Here is a 20,367-nt window from a genome sequence, read left to right as displayed (position 1 = left end):
CAAACACACATCTAACAATATTTTCCTTGTTTCTATCACCTACAGTAGAGCACACTTATTACACAGCCGACATTACGAGTTAGTTAAAAAAGAAAACAATAACCCCAAAGCTCTCAAAAAGTGTCTACATTTCATCCTATGACGTCACCGTTGATCATCCCTGAGAACAGAATTTGGTTCAGTACTTAGTGCAACTGAAATGTGCTGTCGTGGGTTCAAATTCAACAAAATTATGCTTTTTTTTTTTTTTCCCTCCCCCTACTTTGTCGCAAAATCAATTCTTTAACGTACAAGTTAGTAATGACAAAAATCCTGGGGACGCCGCTGAAGTGGGCAGTGTTGCCGTTGCTTTGAGAGCTTGAGAGGAATCTATTTGATCTTTTATAAAAATTAAATAACAACAAATGAAGGCGTTGGGATGGAATCCACCCTGCTCCTGGGAAGGGCAAGGAGCTCTGTTCTGTTAAATAGAACAGTTAATTGATTACACATGGCTTGATATGCACGATGACCATTCTAGAAAACACAGGGAAATAGGCAAATAATTTTGTGATTCTTGTTTAAAAAAAAAAAAAAATTAAAAAAAAAAAAAAAAAAAAAAATTACAAAAGAAAAAACATCATTAAGCAATCTGGATATTAAACAACTGGACTCAGAAATGACATATTGGGGAACACAGTTCAATCGTTACTCTCATCATCTTCATAAACCTGAATATCCTCTTCGTCCTCCTGCTCTTTGGCCTTCGCATCCCTGGAAGACTCCTCCTCTTCCACATAAACATCCTCGTCTTTCTCCCCAAAGGACTCGTCTTCGTCTTCTCCCTGCCTCTGGTCGCTGTCGTCAGAACCTAAATGACAATAAATAAACATACAAATAAACAAATAAATAAATAGGACAGATTATACTTCCAGAGAGCGCGATTGGGAGAAACAAAAAAAGACCTACTCCGACAGGACTTTGAGATTTGACTTTGAAGGTGAGCTGTGCATGATCGAAAACAATCAAAATTTTAAGGCTATCTGCGCCAGTTAAGAATTGGAGAACATTTGAAATAACTCCAGCTTTTGAAGCTGCTACACCCTGTGCTCAATGTGGCTGCATTAAGTGATGAAAGTATAATTTTTCACCAAAAAAAAAAAAAGTAAAAAGCCATAAAAACGTGTACGAGAAGTAGTCTGCAAAAACACTGCAATGCTTGGTCCCTGTATCTAGCGAGCCAAGTTCAGTCATATGACATTTGTTAGCAACATCGTAAAAACAACGGCTTTGGAAAGACAAGAGTTTCTTTTATAATGATGTGCACAAGCCAAGTTCTGCAAAATTGCTCTCCGAAACAAAACTTTTGTCCTGTACACAAACGTTTGAAAGGAAATTTAACCAGCGGGTTGGTATTTTGGTATGTTGGCATCAAGGGCTCATCTCGTTCCCACTGAACTTCTCTCTGAATGGTGAAGCGGGCTCAAGTTTCAGCCAAGGTTTAATATTTAATATTTCTTGGGGGTCAATGCTCCAGTTGTCCTCGTGGACCGGTATCATCGCTCGGTCATGGTTTTTGGTGGAACCTCAGCTTTTAAAGTAAGAACGCCGATAGAGCCGTCGCCGGCCACGGGGAGTTCCCCCCCTCCTCCGAGTGTTTGTGTTGCTGATCGGGATGGTTTTGTAATCCTTCGGATGCCTTACCGTCAATCACAATTTCTCCATCTTCCTCCTCCTCCTCTGGGCTCTCATCTGAGGAGATATTGTCTGTCTATTCAGTTTAGCCTGCATCGCTACCACACTTGTGCTACGACAGGAAACCAAGCTACAGAGCCTACTTCTGACAAGCTGTCACTCTACCGCGTGCAGCACTGAGCGACAACAAACACTGTAGTTAAAAATAAAGAATCGGATCATAGCAGCTTTAATTAGGAAGCAATTTTGCTGTCATGCTAAAGGGCTACTAAATCACGCTGATGTGTGTGCGCTTCTAAGACCAAAAAATAAATAAAAACCCCAACGGGGAGGATCCGGGGTTTCAGCAGTGACTGGGATGACAGTACGCCACCGACCTTCGCCCGGTCCCTTCTCGTCCTCTTGCTCCTCCTCGTCCTCCCGGCTGTGGCCGAGCCCGGTGTCGCTCAGCTCCTGCTCGTCGTCTGAGTCAGAGATCACCACGCAGTCGTCCCCATTGCTGTTGTCGGCTGCTCTGGATCCACTGGGGGCCCCAACACATTCATTCAGTCAGTGAACGACCACCATAACAGTTCAGCAATGCGTTCTAGACTGCTCAGTTTCAACTCCAGGGAACTGTTAAAAATCATAAAGTTATGATTTGACTGTATGATTTAAAGGTAGCTTGTTTAGTTGTGCGTTTACGCTAGGGCCGCCCGCTGAAAGTTGACGAGTCGAATCGTCTGTCGAAAAGTCGACTGAGATTCTTTAAGTCGTTCTTTTTGTCAGTGTGCATTACGATAACAGGATAAAACAGATGAAAGCCTGGGGACCTGGAAAACTGTTATTGGTTTTGGAAGTGCTGTTGCCCTATTCGGCAGCGGCACTCTTATCTTCGTATGGAACAGCCAAATCCGATTCGACTGACAAAATTCTGAATCGGGTGCAGCCCTAGTATACACAGTACATCAGCTATACATAGGAAATGGTGGGAAAGGCTGTTCGATACCGTACCTTCCATTCTCCCTGGGTTCCCACAGCGGAGTAAGGTAGTATCTCAGAGGGTCCCTGTACAGGTCATCTTTCAGTATCTAGACATTGGCACAGTATGTCAGTCATTCTCAACACAGAATGAAATGGGTCATTTCGATTAAATTAACTATTCTATTAAAAATTAACTCAAACATGAAAAGTCACTCATTAAAGCTGTACAGAGCTACGTTGTGTTTTGTGCTCCATGGTCAGTATGAGGAGGCAGTAAGCGTTACTTGTGCTATGTCATCGCGGCCCGGGTTGCTGTGATCGCCGAACCAGCTGAAGAAGGTCTGGTAGACTCCGCGCGGCGTCTTCCTGGGCTCGCTGTGCACTGTGAGGTTTTGTCCACGATGCCAGAGAATGGAGTTAGAGAATGAAACTGGAGATCCTGAAACAACGAGAGGAGATTTGAAATTAAAGCTTTACCCAAGAATGTATTTGGTCATAGGTGTTTTAGGTAGCTTTACTGAATTGACCGACTTTCAATAGTGACTGAAGTTGGATTACATGTCTGCTTTAGTCAACTTGTAGGAACCATAAAAATGTTATTTGTGGATTTTTTTTCCATATGGGCCATTTAAAAACAAAAATGTTGATAAAAACATGTTGTAGCTGTGACATATGATCAGACATTGTCTAAAGAAATCAGTAAATTCATTTGAAGGTAAATGTGTTCCAAAACCCGAGACCTTGTACAATAGGATGTGAGAACCTAGACTAGAACTAGAACTAGGACTAGAAGGGGTAATATTTTACAAGTCGACAAACGTATTATGAAATGTCGATTTGTTAGTTTATCAATGCAGAGTGGCTGTTACATCATGTTATAAACACACCGTAAACCACATATTTTTGTATGTCATTTATATAGCTACTGTGCAGCATAAATCCTTTCAGTCCACATTGTTTGCGATAACAGTCTTCTCCTGGTCGTATAATCCTCATACTTTGGCAACTTTTAGGCAATAGAAAAAGATAGAAAGGGGTTACTCCTTGCCATTTCGGATTTTATCGTTTAGCAAGGCCAACCAGAGTCATAGGAAAATAGACTGCGTGTGATAAATTTAGAAGCACTCTAGATCTTGAGAGAGGGAATAAGTCATATTTTCGCTTCCCCTCTCAGGTGTCACAGAACAACATGCAACGCTGAAAAATGTTACCAAGCTCGGACCGGCTCGATCACACATTTTTATAGCGCCACCAGGAATAGTGTATCTCACTCAGTAATTATTATTGAGACCAAATATCCCAATAAAACGCCACAGTACTTTACCTCCCATCCCCAGGTGGAGCTCCTTCATGATGATGTTGTTCTGGAAGTATGGGTTCCGCCTGAAGTGGAAGCGGATCCTGTAACCCAGTTTGTCATTCTTGAAAGACTCCACCTGAGAAACGAGTGAAAGAAACATTGTAACTCAACAAACAAGAGAGCACAGCTATTCCACAACCAGATGACAACTCCAAGATATTTACTTCAAGGTCAATCATGTAACTGAGAGCATCTTCATCAGTCTCATCAATGTGAGCGGAGAGGTGGGGATGGTTCAGCAGCTGTCACATCAGAGTTAAGAAAAAAATCGACAAAAAAAAAAAATGAAGCATATTTTACAAAGCCCCAGGCAAACAGTGCAGATATTTATGCCACCGGTAAGTGCACAGGAGGGATGGAGCAACACGGATTCCTCATAGTCGTTTCGGATAAAGATCTGACACCAGGCTCAAAAAGGGTACTGCATCTGAGTATATCCCCCAACACGCAAATCTGATACCAAAAGCCATAACAAAACATGTCAGATACAAATTATTTGGGTTTTAAGATGAGGAGGCGACAATTTAAAAAAATACACAAAACGATGCTTGCTGTCACTAACGGATATATTGCATTATATGCCAATCAGTATGTTCTAATGGCCCCAACCAAACAGTTCTACTCTGTACTGTTGAGTAAAAGTCATGGATCAGATTGGTGCTTGGTATTAGCCAAAACTTGAAGTTCAGGATTCACAATCAGTGTAAAGGGGTGAAAAGAGTGAAAAGGGGACATCAGTCCATCCCTTGTTAACACATACGAGACACGATTCAATTAATCACTGTGGGAAATTCAGGCGTCGTGCGCAATGCTGACGGAAGCCAGAAACTTTTGCCTCATCTTTAAGAAGGATACTGCCGTGACCCAGAAGCCAGGAATGGACTGTGTGATCGTGCTGCGCTGATCGAGATGCGGGCGCCGCTGACGAGTCATCTTCATCTCCAGCCGTTGGTGAAGCCGGGCACTCTTTTTCTCCAGGGCTTCCAGCCTCATCTGTACCTGCGCCAAGAGAGACACAGACTGCCGAATCTCCGGGGCCATCTTCACCGAGACTATGGCACACTCCCCATCGTCTTCGTCATCCTCATTGTCGGACAGAAAAGAGGAGCTTGGGGTGGAGGAGGATCCGGGTGTGGAACCGTCCCCATCAGGGATATCTTCTTCTACGTCCTCCCTGTCCACACTGTGCACTGATGTGGAGCTGTCGGCCGCTGCCGCCTGCGTTTTCAAGTTTTCCCTGGAAGGGTCGTGTACACCCAGTTTCACATGCCTCTCTTTCCCCCCTCTTTGAGCTTTTTCAGACGAACAGGGAGTCTCTTGGCTGTCTTCTCCATCGCCTGTCAGACTGGCAAGTGCTTCTGCGGCTGCGATGGCTGCCTTGTCGGACTGCTCCAGAGAAGTTGAAGGAAGATTTTTCTTGGTATTTAACTGTTCCTCTCGAGATTCCCGCAGATTAGACGACCGCGCCTTATCTCCATCACGGAGATCAGTTCTGTTTGAGTCTTTCTCGGAGGTTTCACTCGCAGTTTTGTTATGTTCCTGGTCAGCTTTGACACAGGCACGGTCGCCTTCGTTTGTCTTGCTTGCCTTCCCTGTAGTTTCTTTATTTCCAGCTTCACAACTACGAGAGGTCGTAGGTATTTCACTTGAAGTACCGCTGACTTTGGTGGACTTGGTGGGTGTGGGTCCACTCTCGTCCTGGTCTGGGGACGGACACCGCTTCCTGGATGCAGAACCAGAGGACTGCTGGCAGTCCGGTTCACTCATGTTAGCTGACCGATATAGCCCAGCAGCGATGTAGCTACTTTGACTAAATTAAACCTATCTAAAAATCGATGCAATAACTCCTCGTTGTTCGAGTTAAAAAAAAAAAAAAAAATCGTAGTTCCTGCACAATATTTGCTGAAACTTGTACGGGAAGCAGCCCTCCTGTGTTCCCGCGGCCTTGCGTGCCAGTTAGCGTGAAGGCAGGCCACGGCTAACAGCTAGCTAGCATTAGCTCACGTTACCCACTCCGCGCATTGTCGAATTGCGAACGGACCGCATTTTCCTCGGATAAAATCCCGAACGGGGAAACTTTGCAGAGCGCCTTGCGGAGCAACGGATTGCACCCTCGCCGTGACGAACGGTTCCTCTTCAACCCGCTATAATTCGCATGTGTTTATAAGTGCCTCGTCCGTTAGCGGGCTCCACTATCCGTGCGTCGGTGTGACAGAACAACATTGCACTGATTGGTCAGAGCGCGCCGCGCTAAAAAAACCCCCAGCCAATCAGAAGCGAGGGCTTGTTTACATTAATCTGGTTCAACACTTCCGGCATCAGTTGCGTGTAGCAGATGTTATCGCAATGTTGGAAAGTCACGACAAATAACGGCGGGAGACGATCGCAAGACGATCGCCGGTCCGACGAGGGGCGTCGTCTCCGTTTAAACGTGGGCAGCGTCGATCGGGTTTGCAGATCCTTTGTTTGTCACATACATCATACAGCTGCAGCGTAATGACAAAATGGTAACTCCAAAGGCTGTGCAAAACAAAGTAGGTGGAGCAACACGGCAATAACAATGTGATCTCAGAGTGCGGTTGGGGGAGTGCCTCCTTTTTTTGTACACTGATATAAGTGATATTGCATATGTGCAATAGGATGCATTCTGTGATGAAGATGCAACTTGGATATTGATTAAAGGCACCTCTCCATGCATCAGGGGCCTATATATTGCCCCCCTTAATAGATCCTACAATCATTGACTATGTTTTTTTTAGTTTTTTTTATGTACTTGCAAGGCGAGACTCAACTATGCAACACAGCCACAGCTGCCCCGAACTCTGGCTTTCCACCTACAATGAGTGAAGCCTCGTCGCTGGACGGTCCAGATGGTCAGATGCACCGATCTTTGAGCAAGTTCCAGCAGCTCCTCGTCCAAATGCAAGGGCGCAAAGGAGTAGTTCCTCGGGTGCAGAGAGAGTTGCTAAAGGCGCCGTGTGTAGTAAGGCAACATGTCCGGAAGGATTGCCCTTGCGCTTCAAAATTGGTTGCCATCTAGCAGGCCGTCAATGAGTAGGTTATTTCTTTACTTATTACCTTTATTGCACAATCAACTAGGCACAAAGTCACAACACTGAGCATGAATACATTATATATAAATAACAAACAAACAAACTCAATGATCATTGTTGATTTTCTTTCTCAGTTTAAAACAAAGGCATGACTGGTGGTAGCGGCATAGAGAGGAGGATGAGGATGAAGATCACCTCTCCCATCCTCTCCATGATGAGCTGAGGCCGACAAGGAGAAACTCAGCCGGCAGCTCATCCCTCCACAGTGCACGGCGGAGCGTCTGAGGCCTCCAGACTATGACATCACCTGTGACCCCAGCACCAGTCTGCCGTATTCAGACTATCATTTCATATGACCAAGCGGTGTTCTCCTCGTATATACTTGTACTTTACTGTCGCGTATCACCGGCCCATATTGTGCTCACAAGTTTACATAGTCAGATGCACAAGTGATACACCCTGTGAACTTCTGTTTGTAAGTGTACATGTGTTCAATCTATTCGTTATCTTTTAATTTAATTTGATTTTTGATTTTATTCTATTTTTTACTTGAACAGTTCTGGCAACTTTTGCTAATGTAACACCTGCATTTGCCGCCCGGGATAAATAAACCTATCGTATCTTATATATAGGCCTTAATGTAGATATGCATATATAATAATAACAACATTAAAGTTCTATTTAGTAGTGGGAATAGTCTAGTAGTCTAGTCGGAATTGGGACAGTACACTCTGTGCTCCAGGACATACCAACCCTGTCTGACCAGCAGAGGGCGCCAGTAACTATAGGCGGATGGTGACGTCAGCATTACGTCACATTCTGATTCAAAGCAGAGACTGCCACCCAGAGGACAATGTTTCATGAAAATACTAAAACCCACATAATAATATTACGTGCGTATAATATAAGATGATATAAGATAACATCATATAATATAATATAATGTTCGATGTGGCATTGTTGGGGTACATTTAACTATAATTTCTCTCCTCACGTACCATCATTATTGCACCATTATAACTGCATCTGTTCTCATTTATTTTGCTGCTTGTTTTATTTCCGTTTTACTAAAGCTGCTTGGTTACAACAAACACTAACGCGCACGCGAAGTCAGTGGATGCGCACAGACCAGTGATGCAGACCTAGTGCGTTTTTAATTAACTTTCAGGCATATTGGAAGTTTGCACGTTGTAAATGTCAGGGCTGACTTTTCAAATGCCCAAAACAAAAGATACGATTTAATGGCATTGTAATTTAGGTAATTTAGTTGACAATTCAGTGCGCACTGAAGCTGAACTACACAAAAACACGGGGGGGCTATACCAATTTAAAAGACACGGGGTGTGGAGTGACTGTAGGTCAGATCTAAAATTAGAAGCTGTTCTCTTCCCCTCTGCAGCCAAAATGCATTACACACATATAAACCAGATGGACTGTCCCAGCCAGGGCAGTATGAGGCAGATTGTTTGTGCACGCTGCTGCTGCTTCTGCTGCTGCTGCTGCTGCTGCTGCTGAGGAAGCCTCATTCATTTATTTCATTTCTCACACCTTCATGCACCCTCCTCATTCGGCAGATTCCCCTGCAGAGATGTCCTTCCTAACCATACCGAGTCAGGAGGGTCTTTTCACCACCGTGAAAGGCGGTAGGTCCTCTGAGGAAGCAGCAGCCGGTAAATCCTCTGTGGATGATGTTGATGGTGAAGATGAGGATGATGATGATGATGATGATGATGATGATGTGCGTTTCATCCCGAGATGCTCCCCGATCCCCAGAAAGAGAGGCCAGTCTCTTTACGATGAGACTGCCGAGTACATGCGCATCCAGCAGGCTCTGGCCGGGGCCAGGAGGAGGGTCTGCTTCGCCGACACCACCGGTGGGGATCTGGTGGAGGTGAAGGAGTTTGTCCAATTTGAGTCTGACGAAGAGGAGGACGGCAGGTTTGAGGAGGAGGAGATGCATTATAGAAAGCCCCTGCGAGAACCCACGTACCAAGTGGTCCCAGAGTTCAACATGCTGGAGGGGCGCGAGCTGAGCCAGGTGGTGCATGCCAACAAGGTGGAGGTGGAGCTGCTGTCTCCAGTGGAGGATGAGCCTCTGGCCTTCAGTGGTCTGGTGAGAGTCCTGAACATCTCCTTCCACAAAGCAGTGTACATCAGATCCACCATGGACCACTGGGCCTCTTACTTTGACTATCCAGCCGAGTATGTGCAGGGGTCCCATCATGGGGAGACCGATCAGTTTTCCTTCAAGTTGTGCTTTGCCCCGCCCTATCACACCCACGGCTCCCGCATTGAGTTTGTTGTACGCTATGAGACCTCTGAAGGGGATTACTGGGCCAACAATTCACACATGAATTATGTGGTGAGTCTCTTACTGTCCTATGAAGAGGATTTAACTCAAATGCATACTGACACCCAAGATCTGAAAGGTATCCTGAAGCCCCCAAGAGTTTACAGGTAAACGTCCTTGTTGTTGGTGTGCGTGCTGCGTAAAATATGACATTATATCCGAGCCACTTACTTTAGTTTCTAATCAAACAGAAGTTATTTTGGGGGATGTTTTTAGTAACCTCGGACCGCCACTGAAACGTCAAGGCATCTTCGAATACGGGACACCAAACCAAATTATTCCGTTGAAGTCATCTTTTCGCTTATTGCTACCGAGTATGTGAGATAAGCCGCTTCCATAAAGCCTATAGTGTGGACGGTGTTTGAGAGAGGTGGGGTTGTTTTGGGAAGGGTGCACGCCCCTCTCAGAATGCCAGCCACCCAGTAGTGTGACAGTGATCAAAATAGGAAAAGGGCAGGTGTCATTTTCCTCTTTGACGTTTCCCCCCGCACCGACACTTAACTCTGACCTTTTATACCGGGGTCACAAATCAGAATGTGATGGCCTCCTTCCCCTCTGCGGAGTTTGCATCTAGTGCACGTGGTATCTCCTGCTTTTTTCTCGCCTGTCATGACAGTCATCTAATAGCCGCGAGTAACGTTGCAATCCTGATTTATACTTCGCGTTTTCACCTCGCCAATATTAAAGAGCGCGTTCAATCCCGTGACCGGAGGGCCCGAGTTAAGATTCCCTGAGCTAAGATGTCCCAAATGGGTTCAGGATATAAACTGATTCGGTCCGTTAGAAATGGGCGAGAGGTCAGATGGAAAGGTTGCTCGGTCCCAGGAGCAATACCCCTTTTAGAAACAAAGACACTTTTGTAAAAATAATTTCCCCTCGTCCAATTGTGGATTGAAACCGCCCTGAAGAACGTCATCATGCTATACAACTAGTTCAATACTCCAAAAAAAAAATACCACAAGATTTTTAATATATCTTGTTTGGATGCACATCTGTCCAACATCCAAAAAATAAGAGCAGCAGCTTAAGTTATGAAGGTAGATGTGTTGCAAAGCCCGAGAGCTTTTAGAATGGGATGTGAGCACGTGGAGAACAAATATCCGAACTTTTATATTGAAATTTTCACGCCCATAAAATATTCACACACCGAATTCTCAATTTGAAGTGACAAAATTCACAAATGTGTATTTCGATATTTGGATGAATATGCTTTTCATTTATTTATTTTTTGCACTTCAATCCGTTTTCCACTACGACTACAAATCCGGGATCACATTTCGCATTTACATTTTACATTTATTCACTGATCAGACGCTTGTGTTCAAAGCGACTTACATGAGAGGCTAGAAACAATCACAGCATACCGTGCATCGACCACTCGAGCAACCTGGAACTTCAGAGCATGAGCTCCTGTTTCTTTGCTGGAAGGAATCAGAATAAAATAGTGTCGTTAGTGTTTCATTCATATTTCTTTGTATGGAAGTGCAATAGGGTAAGTACTGATGTTAACGCAATATGTCAAAATAATAACTTAAACGACTCATTTGTTGCGCGTGCATCGTCCATACAACAACGTGAAGCTCTAGCCTTAACAGAAACAAGAACAGTTAGTCTTCAAAATGTTATCGCAAGCATGATCTGTGATCACAGCCTCTCAATTTGGCCATTACAACCTCACAAAATGTTGGCTCTGCGGTCCTTGACTTTTGCAGCACCTCCTGAAAGAAGCCTGTTGCAAAACAAACTAGTGGAGGGGGGGGTGCCATGCAAAAGTCTAAAAAACGTCCCATTGGCATGTCCATGTTATCGGCGATGCTATTGGACGACGCCCGAACCCAAACCATCTCTAACTTTATAACGGTTGATCACAGCCTTGACCATTTCATTTTCCATTTGTCAGTCACACCAAAACCGCCGAGGCTGTGATCAGCGCGATAAAACACACTCCCGTCTTGTGATCGCTAATCAGGACGTACAATACACTGCACATCCCTCAACACTGTTTGCTTCGCAACAGGCTTCTCTCAAAAAGTGTTGCAAAACTCAAGGGCAGCAGATGTGACATTTTGATGAAGATGTAACGGCCAATTTGAGAGCGTGTGATTGCATTGTGCTTACAACAATAATAAAAAATAAATGTTGTGATCCTTTGTAGTTGTGCTGGAAAACAGCTTAAAGTAAAATCAATAAATATGATTATATTCATGATTTTTTTTTTTTCTGTCCCGTCAAATTCAGAACACAGATGTGTGAATATTTTATGTGAGTGAAAATTTCAGCACGCAGGTTCAGATACAATATATCAGTTCATGTTTTTGTTCTGCTGGTTCTCCCATCCCATTCTACAAGCTCAAGCGTGTCTCTTCTCTACAAGCGTGTCTCTCGTTACGTCCTGATAACTCGAAGCCTCGATCACGACTGGCAACCTGTCACTGTTAACCCGAAGAAAGTCGAATGCTATGTTTTGCCCTCAACAGTCGAACACCAAAATCGTCTTGATATAGTATCACCTTTCCCCACTTAGAGGCCCCCTGCCCTGCCTTTGCACCAGCGTCGTCGAGAATATCTCACCCCATCAAAATCATATCCGTAATGAACACACATGGACGCCGCAGCGGATCCTATTTAAGCTCGCACAGTAGGAATGCCATTGAATAAAATGTCAATCTGGACACACTCGGGCCTACCAATGTCTTCTTCCGTTCGTCTCTTCTTTGTTGTGAAATGACCATGAGCGTCCTCACTCTGAACCCCAAATGTCCAACATAACGTCAACACAGCCTGGTGCACACACATTCTGTGCATCACGCATGGTACACAGAAATGCCTCATATTGCAAAAACACTAATCTGACCTATGGTGAAGCCCGTACAGACCACTGAGGAAACATCGATGCTAAATTGATGACAATTTATTGACGTGCAAAAGCCTTCTGTGGGAAAAAATTCAACAAACGTGATTGTGTGTGACAGTTTGAATGTACACTGAATATTGAATATTTAAAATATTTCCTCCTTTTCTCAGTATGGACGATGATTATGAACAAGATGACGAGGATAAAGGTATGGATTAGATTCTACTTTGTGTCCACACTCCACAGGGGGTTAGTAGAAGATGAATCAGGTTGAACAGATTGGATACACTTATATTATGGAAAAAAAAAAAAATGCTAACTATGTGAATGATAATTGCTGACTCTTGCTTTTGAAGATTTTTAAAGTGAAAATTTTTTTTATGTTTCATATTTGCAGACGACCCAGGGAGCTCCCAGCCAGAACCTCTTTGGCCTACACCGGTCATCATACACCCGGAGATTGACCTAGAGGTAGAATATAAATATTTGAAAAAAATAAACATATAAAAATATATAATATACACATTTGAAATAATTGGTCATAGGCAAATACAGACTTTATTGCGTATAGGTATGTATATACTGTATGTATGTATGTATGTCTGTTTGTTTGTTTGTTTGTTTATTTATTTATTTATATAATTAGAATTATGATTTTTATTACATTTTTTGGTGAGGAGGGGTCCCATCAGCTTTTCATCTTTGGAATAAAGTAACTTGAAGAACATGCAAGCGAAGACCACACATTAAGTAATACCCTGGCTTGGACTATTTCCAATTTATCTTGATTTGCATGCTGTTTTTGATATAATCCCATTTAACAGCTAGGCGGGTGGGGTGCTTTATCACTTCATACAAGCCATATACAGTAGTATCTCATAATATCTCATATAGGACTGGGTATCGTTTAGAAAATGTTCATATTGATACAAATACCATGATGTTGATACAAGTTCCTAACCAACATTGAATTCAATATGTTTTTTCTTTTATTTTTTATATCAGAAATACTAAGTAGAAGTCCGCATATTAAAATAAAATGTTCCATTAATTTTTTTAGATTAACTACGTAGGTATGGAAATTTGGCATTGTCTACGGGAGATGATTCTTCAAAAAAAATCTATCTTCTGAAAAAATGATCTTCCTTTTGTTTACCTTTCATGGGCTTTAATGTTTGTATTGTCCACAGCTCATAGAAGCCTCAGCGACAACTTAGGTAATATCTTGCGGGTAGCGGTTCCAGCATGACCTTCTTATGCCATTGTGACCGTTCACTGTTCCTTCCAGCATGCCTGATGTTTTGTATCTTCCCTTTTTGCTTAATTGTCGTCAACCAACCAGTTTATTGTCTTGAACCCGTTTCTGTTATCGTCATGGTGATGACGCTTGTTTAATTTTCAACTGTGACATCCATTGCATACACACAGCCCAATTCTATTATCGTAAATAATTGAAGCGAAGCTCGGCCATAGTATTAAGTTTAATTGTTAAATGTTCCCATAGATATTGTTTAATTTGATAAGCGTTCATGGTTTAGCCGCAAAGCTCCACACATTGAATGTTTTACCGGGTCTAGCTGAAATTTGTTTGTCTTCTCGTACTAACCAAAAGTATGCAATTATTGATCTATTGTTAGAGGCATAAACAATGATGAATGCTCGGTTTATTAAACTTGCAAGCTTCTCTGCAAGTGTGCGTGCAGTGTGCACCATATGCTGTGTGCTAAAAATGGAGAAATGCAATTATGAAAAAACAAGTGTTATTAAAATTAACTTAGGGAATTTACCAAAGATATGTCCTGTCAGAATTCTTATAGCTTATACCAGCTTGTGGCATAGCCGTCTGCCACATGCAACCTGAGTGGCGTTTTCAGGGCCCTAGGGCACAGAGACACAGACGATGGGGTGGAAAACCCTCCAGTTCATTGTAGGGAGTGGGCAAGGTGGAACAAGCCCCGCAGCAGGTGGACAGCATGTCATGACAAGGGCTCCTCTCCTGTGTGTGTGGGGGGATGGAGATTTTACCTGTTGCTGGTTGATAACTCTTAACGAGCAACAGGCGAACAGCCACACTGATTCTGGGCCCAATTACCTAGACCAGCGGTTCCCAACCTTTTCGGACTCGCGGGCCACTTGAAAATCTCAGCAGTGTTCGCGGCCCGGGTCCGAGCAGAAGTAATACGGGAGCCAAACAGTGCCTTCTCAGAGGACGTATATTTTAACAACCATATGCATTCTCATACATACAGTGCAGTAGTGGTAAAAGAAAAAAAGAGGTGGGTGGGTAAAACTTACAATAACAGGAGCTCATTAATATGAACTCACCTCATGAGAAGGCTGATGTAATGAGAAGGCACTCGTACGCTCGTTATCAGCTGCTCTGACACTATTCTCTGCCGTCTCGTCAATCCCGCGTCTGACTGAGTTATCAGACAATGAGATGAGGTTGATTGGCTTGCACGCCTTCTCTCCCAACATCACCCCCACGATCACTAATGTGGCAGGAAGAATTCAATTCTCCCCAATTGTATGCGGCTTACCAGGCTTGGCTATGAGTCGGGCGACCCAATAGGACGCTCCCGCTCCCTTTGCGCTCCCGGTGCCCATATGTGACGTTTCGATGACTTTCTTCTTGCCCCTATAGTCCTTGAGTTTATTATCGAAAGATTCAAGCAGCTTGGACATGTACTGTTGGCGTTTTGTCTCGAGGTGACGGCGCAGTTTACATGGCTTCCGAACTTCGATTGATAAAATCTTGGAACGCACCACGCACAGCGGTAACGGTTCGTCTTCAGTGCCTGTCCAAAAAAATCCCAATGATAAATATTCAGCGCTTTACTTTGTCTGAGCCTTTCTTTTTTTTCGCCTTTCCTTTTCAGTGTGCATGATGTTAGCCAACCATCCATTTTGATTATCACCGCAAGTTCAAAAACGTACAGGTGCACATCGATCGTGGTCCGGCTTGGACGTAGTACGCCCTACCATAAGTTCCTATCTATCAGTGATGGTGCATTTTTTAAAGGTTTTAAAGAAAAAATACCATGAAATTATTTTAAAAAATTACATTTAAAAACGTTTTTGTAATTACATTTTTTTTTCAATAAAATCTATGTGTTTTGCCTGTGATTTGGCGGGCCACTTGCAATAGCCCATAGGTTTGGAATCGCTGACCTAGACCCAAGACAGGTTTGGCTGCTCAAACCACACCACCCGCATACCACACAGCTGTATTTCTGATTCAAAATGGAATCAAGTCTGGCACTAGTATTTTTTTTATCAGCAAGAAGCTTTAGGATTGAATTGACACCCATCAATTACATGCTGTAAATTGGTCAAAAATCTATTGTTATAAAGTGGGAAGATCTTAAATTGTAAATCCAGGTTCCTTCCATTACTCTTCCACAGATGCACTCACATTTTTTGCCATTTCCAGTTAAATCCAGGGTAATTTCATGATCTATCGGTAAGGAAAGAATATCCAGTCTGGCTAGCTCAGTTAAAGGTAATTGTTCTCATAATCTGGTTTGTTCCGTCTCGTTTGAATTTCCTCTCACCATCACTACGTATGTCGGCATGGACTATACGGAAGCATTGATATGCTTCCGCCGAGTCTCTGTGCAGTGTTACTGTGACAAATAAAAATCCTCTTTTTTCTCGATACTGTCATGACTGTCACTGTTGTTTTACTTTTTCTTTTTCTTTTTTTTCGCAGACTTCAAGTGACCCAAAAGGTCAGCCGCTGTCCCCCGACCGAAAGCTTCAACCACTTGATGGAGCCCTCAACACGTCTACTCTGCCCCTGAACTCATCTTGTGTGTCTTCCGAAACCACACCCCAAACGACCGAGGAAGAGTCTTCTTTTTCGGTCATAGTCAGCCGGTCAAATGAGTCTCAGCACTCACCCACGCCCCCCTGTGAATTGGACAACCAAACATTGTTTAAACAGAGTGATCCCCCAGCACATTTTTTGCGACCCACACCAATAGGTTGCATGAGTTTGGAAGGTGAGGCATGGGAAAAAAAAGAATGCTCTGCACTCACTGATCTAGAGGCGTCCACGGCCACTAACCTCTCCACCACTGGAGCTGAGACGCAACCGACTAGTATTACAGAAGGAGAAAACAAATTTCCCAAAACCTTAGAAGCTAACAAAAGAGAAAAAGTGCATGACGAACAAAATCTCGAAGGTACAGTTACAGAGGAGGGACCTCATTTGACGATCTTAACCCCAGAGCAACCCCATGTAGACCCGACGAAGGAGTGTCCAGGCCTTCAAACAGAGACCCCCCGCTTAAATACGACTCCTTCTGAGGAGCAGACATGGCGGGACGACGCCCAGGATGCAGAGCATGAAGAAGCCTCGCAGGGCCTGTCCCGGGCGTCTGGTGAGGGGGTTCTTAGCTCAGACGGCTCCATCCCATCAATTTCTAATGCCCGGACTACTCCTACCGCCGTAATTCCCGGTGAACAATTTACTAATCTGTCTTCCAGGACCACATCACAAACCACGGATGATGATAAACCTATCGCTTCCCCCAGCATCAAGCCGTTTGAAATTCTTGAGCTATTTCCGACCACAGAGTCGCGGATCTTTGGGAGGGAAATGGGATCGACTGAAGAATATAAATATTTGAAGCAACACCAGTTGATGAATACGGATGGAGAGGAAGAACAAGACCCGTCCGGCAAAGTTAGTAGGTCACAGGCTGTTGTTGGAAGCTCCCCAGAAGATCACGTGGACCCCGGACGAATACCTGAGACTTCCCGTACCGTTTCCTTATCCACCGCTGAAGTGTCCGAGGAACAGGCGGCGTTCTCGGAGAGAACCTCCGAGTTCTTGCAAACGGAACCAAGATTACAACTCTATGAGACGGCCGAAGCAGAAGGCTTCATATGCGATGGCAGAAATGACGAGAAAAGCTCACCGGTTCACGTTGAGCATCCATCCCTTCACCCCTCCGGCTTCCCGGCGAGCGCTGCAGCAAAAAGGAACTCGCCTGGAAAAGAGAAGTCACTCTTTCCATCGTTGTCCGGCGAGCCAGAAGACCGCGTACGGGAGCTGCTGGAGGACACTGCTACCATGTCCGTCCAAGGGCATGCAGTGGGTCTCCTGAAAGAGACGAGCCCGGGAGTAGGTGGCCTTAAGGTGGATTTAGAGAAAACGTCCAGTTTAGCGGCCTCCCGTGAGTGTGAGGGCAGAATGTCCCACGATGGGGCTAACCACGACCCGCCAGGGTCTCCCCCTGACTACGAGTGCTTCCCCACCGGGACATCTCGCAGCATTAAAGTGCCGGGCGCAGCTGGATTGAGTCAAATCGCCGCCGTACAATCAGAGGGTTCCGCTAGTTCTTCTCTGCACGATGAAAACACCACCTCTTCCCTCCTCTTTCCCAAGGCCGAGCGTCTGGCGTCTCCGGGAGCGGAGAGAGAAGCCGCAACATTACCTGCAGTTACAGGTACGATCCCGACGATGACGGACGTCGATACTCTTGATGCTGTGCGGAACGGGGAAGAGGAGGAAGGGTCTCCGCAAATTTCCCCCGACACATCGGTAGAGAATCGATCAAGCACCTTGTCACAGGCTGCCAAGCCCTCAAACCCCCGTCCCGAGCGCAATGTGAATGGAAATCTCGTAGCAGCCGTGGTGTTCCTGTGTGGCGCCATCTTCCTCTGCACGGTGTCCCAGGAACACAGTGCCCTCTTCTTCATGGGACTGTTTTTTGTCTCGCTATGTTTCTGATGATGCCAGAAGGAGCTCTTGTCATGAATTGACACAGATTTTGATTTGTTTTGTTGTTGGGGTTTGTTTGTTTTTTTTTTTTTTGTTTTTTTTTTCAGCTAAGTGCCTTCTCCTGATTCCTAAAAGGGCAAACACTGTAGAAGCACATATTGTGGTAGTTGGTGTTGATGCTGTTTTTGTGTGTTACGTAAGTGGGATATATATTTTTTCATCAAATTAAAAATATATACTTGATTTGACATATTTTTCATACAAAGGCCAAATCCAAAGAAACCGCAGTTGTCGAATTTAGTTGTCGTGCATTTCCCCCCAAAACATTTGAAAGAACACCTTGTGGTATTATATGCCATAGGATAATTACACCGTCTAAATTTGCACTAACTACATCATTACAGACACAGGGGTCATCTGCAGTTTCATGATGTTGAATACGTTATAGATGTTGGATATTATAGTTTTGTATAAATCATACTGCACATCGTCTTGTGCCAGCACACTCACATTTTTGCTGTGCAAAAGCATCGTCAAAACGTCCTTTTTTGTTTCGCATGATCGATAAACCCAAATGCATTTTTTCTAGAGTATCTACGACGGAGATGTGACGTGTGTTTGTGTTTGATTCGACCTTTGTCTCCACTCTGTTTTCTTTACGGGAAAGTCATGAGAGTGTAGCAGCGTTCGGCCCAAAGTCTTCTCCGTTTCCTAGTACTGCGTTTTGTCGTGCTTGGAACAAGGCGACGTAACGGCTTTACTTTAAACCATGTTCCTATGCCCAGTGTGTTGTTCAGTGATTTGAAATGACCTAATGATACGAGCGACAATGATGATGACGATGATGATGACGATGATGATGATGATGATGATGATGGTGATGATGATGATGATGATGATGATGATGATGATGATGACGACGACGACGAGGATGGTGATGACGACGATGGTGATGACGACGACGATGATGACGACGACGACGAAGACGGCGAGCGCGAGAGTAAACCAAGGCATTTCCCTGCGACGTATTGATCGAATCCGTTTCACTTCCAAAGACTGGTGTTTCATGTGAGTTTATGAAATCGTATCATTTTCAGATGTTTTGACAACGGCACTGAAAGTCCGAACAACAGTTCACTATTATAAATGATGGTCAAAAAAAATGTTGCGGGTGTCCGTTCTTCGTGTGTTTTCGCCTCGTTTGTTTCTTCCAACCGATACCAGCCGCGAGAACTAAGCCCACTCTGGACCTGACGTCAGAAAATGCTGGAAATATTTGGATAGAAACGGTCTGGAGACGGGTGGGTGTCCATAGGCATGATGTCGGGTGTGCATTAAATGGAGACAACGTGGGCCTCAGATTTCACCCAAAGGTCACATGGTCACATTGCGCCGAAGTCATGGTGTGAGTTTCCAAACTGGGCCGGAGCAGCCGGTGGAAAGTGAGATCAGTGATTGTAAGCTGACAATTCCCAGGAAGCCCCTTAATATGCTACACAGTTGACTAATGGGATGTCACAGGCTATTTGTGATTGTCCTGATGTCGGTGCCAACTCAAAGAACAGGCCCAGGGTTTGTTTTTTTTGTTTTTTATTTATGCTTTCAACTTCCATATAAACAGAGTTGTACTTTTAATTGGAAAATACACTTTCCCAACCATCCATTTCTAACCTAAATAAACATTGGCATTTTCCTCTAAATTCGTAAATTAATTATTAAGTATTGCCGTCACACTTTCCTTGCATGAAAACTGAAAATATATCTCATCTGACACTTGTGGATATCCGTTATGCTTCGTCTGGTTTTATGGCTAAATATACATCAGATACTATCAAGTGGACGAGATCTGCGTCCTTTCCTCTCCCAGACAATTGGAGGGGAACTCTATTCCATTAGGGATAAATGGCCTTTCCATTTATTCCCGCGCATTATGAGTGCATTCAGAGGGGTTTCTGAGGAAGACAGCGGTGGACCAATTCAAATGTCAATGCCGGTTGGAGGTTCCAGTGGAAGCCACGTGTCTGTCAAATCATCGAGCCTCAGAGCGCAGCAACACTTTAGTTACGGCCCGTGATACTGTTCAAAACACCCCCCGCCCCTCCCCTCTCTTCATCACGCTCCGTCTCCCCTTTTTTTTTTTGGTCTGTCTCTCCAGCTCTCTCTTTGTCTCTCTCTCTCTCTCTCTCTCTCTCTCTGTCTCTCTCTCGCTGTCTCTCTCTCCCCCTCCCCTCCCCACCCCCACCATTCCGTCTCCGAACTGGACCGACAGATTCCGTGAACGCGCGAGCTGCCTCCTCGCGAGCAGCCATAATTGGGATTATTATTCAGAAACAATTCGCCCGATATGTCGTTTGATTTTCGCAGGGGGATTTTTTAAAAGTG

General features: G+C 44.3%; 2 protein-coding genes across 6 annotated transcripts in view; one reads left to right on the top strand and one right to left on the bottom strand.

Moving 5' to 3' along the window:
- Window positions 1–19,542, top strand: part of LOC307240981 (protein phosphatase 1 regulatory subunit 3A) — a 354,017-nt gene extending 334,475 nt beyond the window's left edge. The window contains exons 1-7 of one of the 5 annotated variants that reach the window (XM_080014914.1): window positions 6,313–6,531; window positions 6,757–7,051; window positions 7,185–7,525; window positions 8,625–9,507; window positions 12,425–12,462; window positions 12,652–12,725; window positions 15,967–19,542. In XM_080014914.1, the coding sequence (XP_079871040.1) occupies window positions 8,639–9,507; window positions 12,425–12,462; window positions 12,652–12,725; window positions 15,967–17,994 (3,009 nt within the window). In that variant the 5' untranslated portion in view covers window positions 6,313–6,531; window positions 6,757–7,051; window positions 7,185–7,525; window positions 8,625–8,638 and the 3' untranslated portion in view covers window positions 17,995–19,542. Of the gene's footprint in view, window positions 1–6,312; window positions 6,532–6,698; window positions 7,052–7,184; window positions 7,526–8,497; window positions 9,508–12,424; window positions 12,463–12,651; window positions 12,726–13,444; window positions 13,472–15,966 lie in introns of those variants that run through there. The other 4 variants (XM_080014915.1, XM_080014916.1, XM_080014912.1 and 1 more) reach the window with 4 other exon arrangements.
- Window positions 568–5,851, bottom strand: tspy (testis specific protein Y-linked). Its single transcript, XM_080015868.1, has 7 exons — window positions 4,853–5,851; window positions 4,162–4,239; window positions 3,962–4,073; window positions 2,922–3,076; window positions 2,668–2,744; window positions 2,052–2,197; window positions 568–850 (listed from the first exon to the last, which is right to left on the bottom strand). Exons 1-7 carry the CDS (start codon window positions 5,762–5,764, stop codon window positions 681–683), a joined length of 1,650 nt encoding a protein of 549 aa, XP_079871994.1. The 5' UTR covers window positions 5,765–5,851; the 3' UTR covers window positions 568–680.
- Window positions 19,543–20,367: the final 825 nt, after the last annotated feature.

The sequence above is a fragment of the Zeus faber genome (assembly GCF_960531495.2).
Source record: "Zeus faber genome assembly, chromosome: 15".
In the NCBI taxonomy this organism is placed as follows: Eukaryota; Metazoa; Chordata; class Actinopteri; order Zeiformes; family Zeidae; genus Zeus; species Zeus faber.
This window is presented reverse-complemented; position numbering and strand designations above follow the sequence as displayed.

Coding starts and splice junctions, on each gene's coding strand:
- tspy (XM_080015868.1), bottom strand. CDS start 5,764: ATGAGTGAACCGGACTGCCAGCAGTCCTCTGGTTCTGCATCCAGGAAG. Junction 4,240..4,852: donor CTGGCTTCTGGGTCACGGCA/GTATCCTTCTTA, acceptor CTGATGTGACAG/CTGCTGAACCATCCCCACCT. Junction 2,745..2,921: donor GCCGCGATGACATAGCACAA/GTAACGCTTACT, acceptor GCCAATGTCTAG/ATACTGAAAGATGACCTGTA.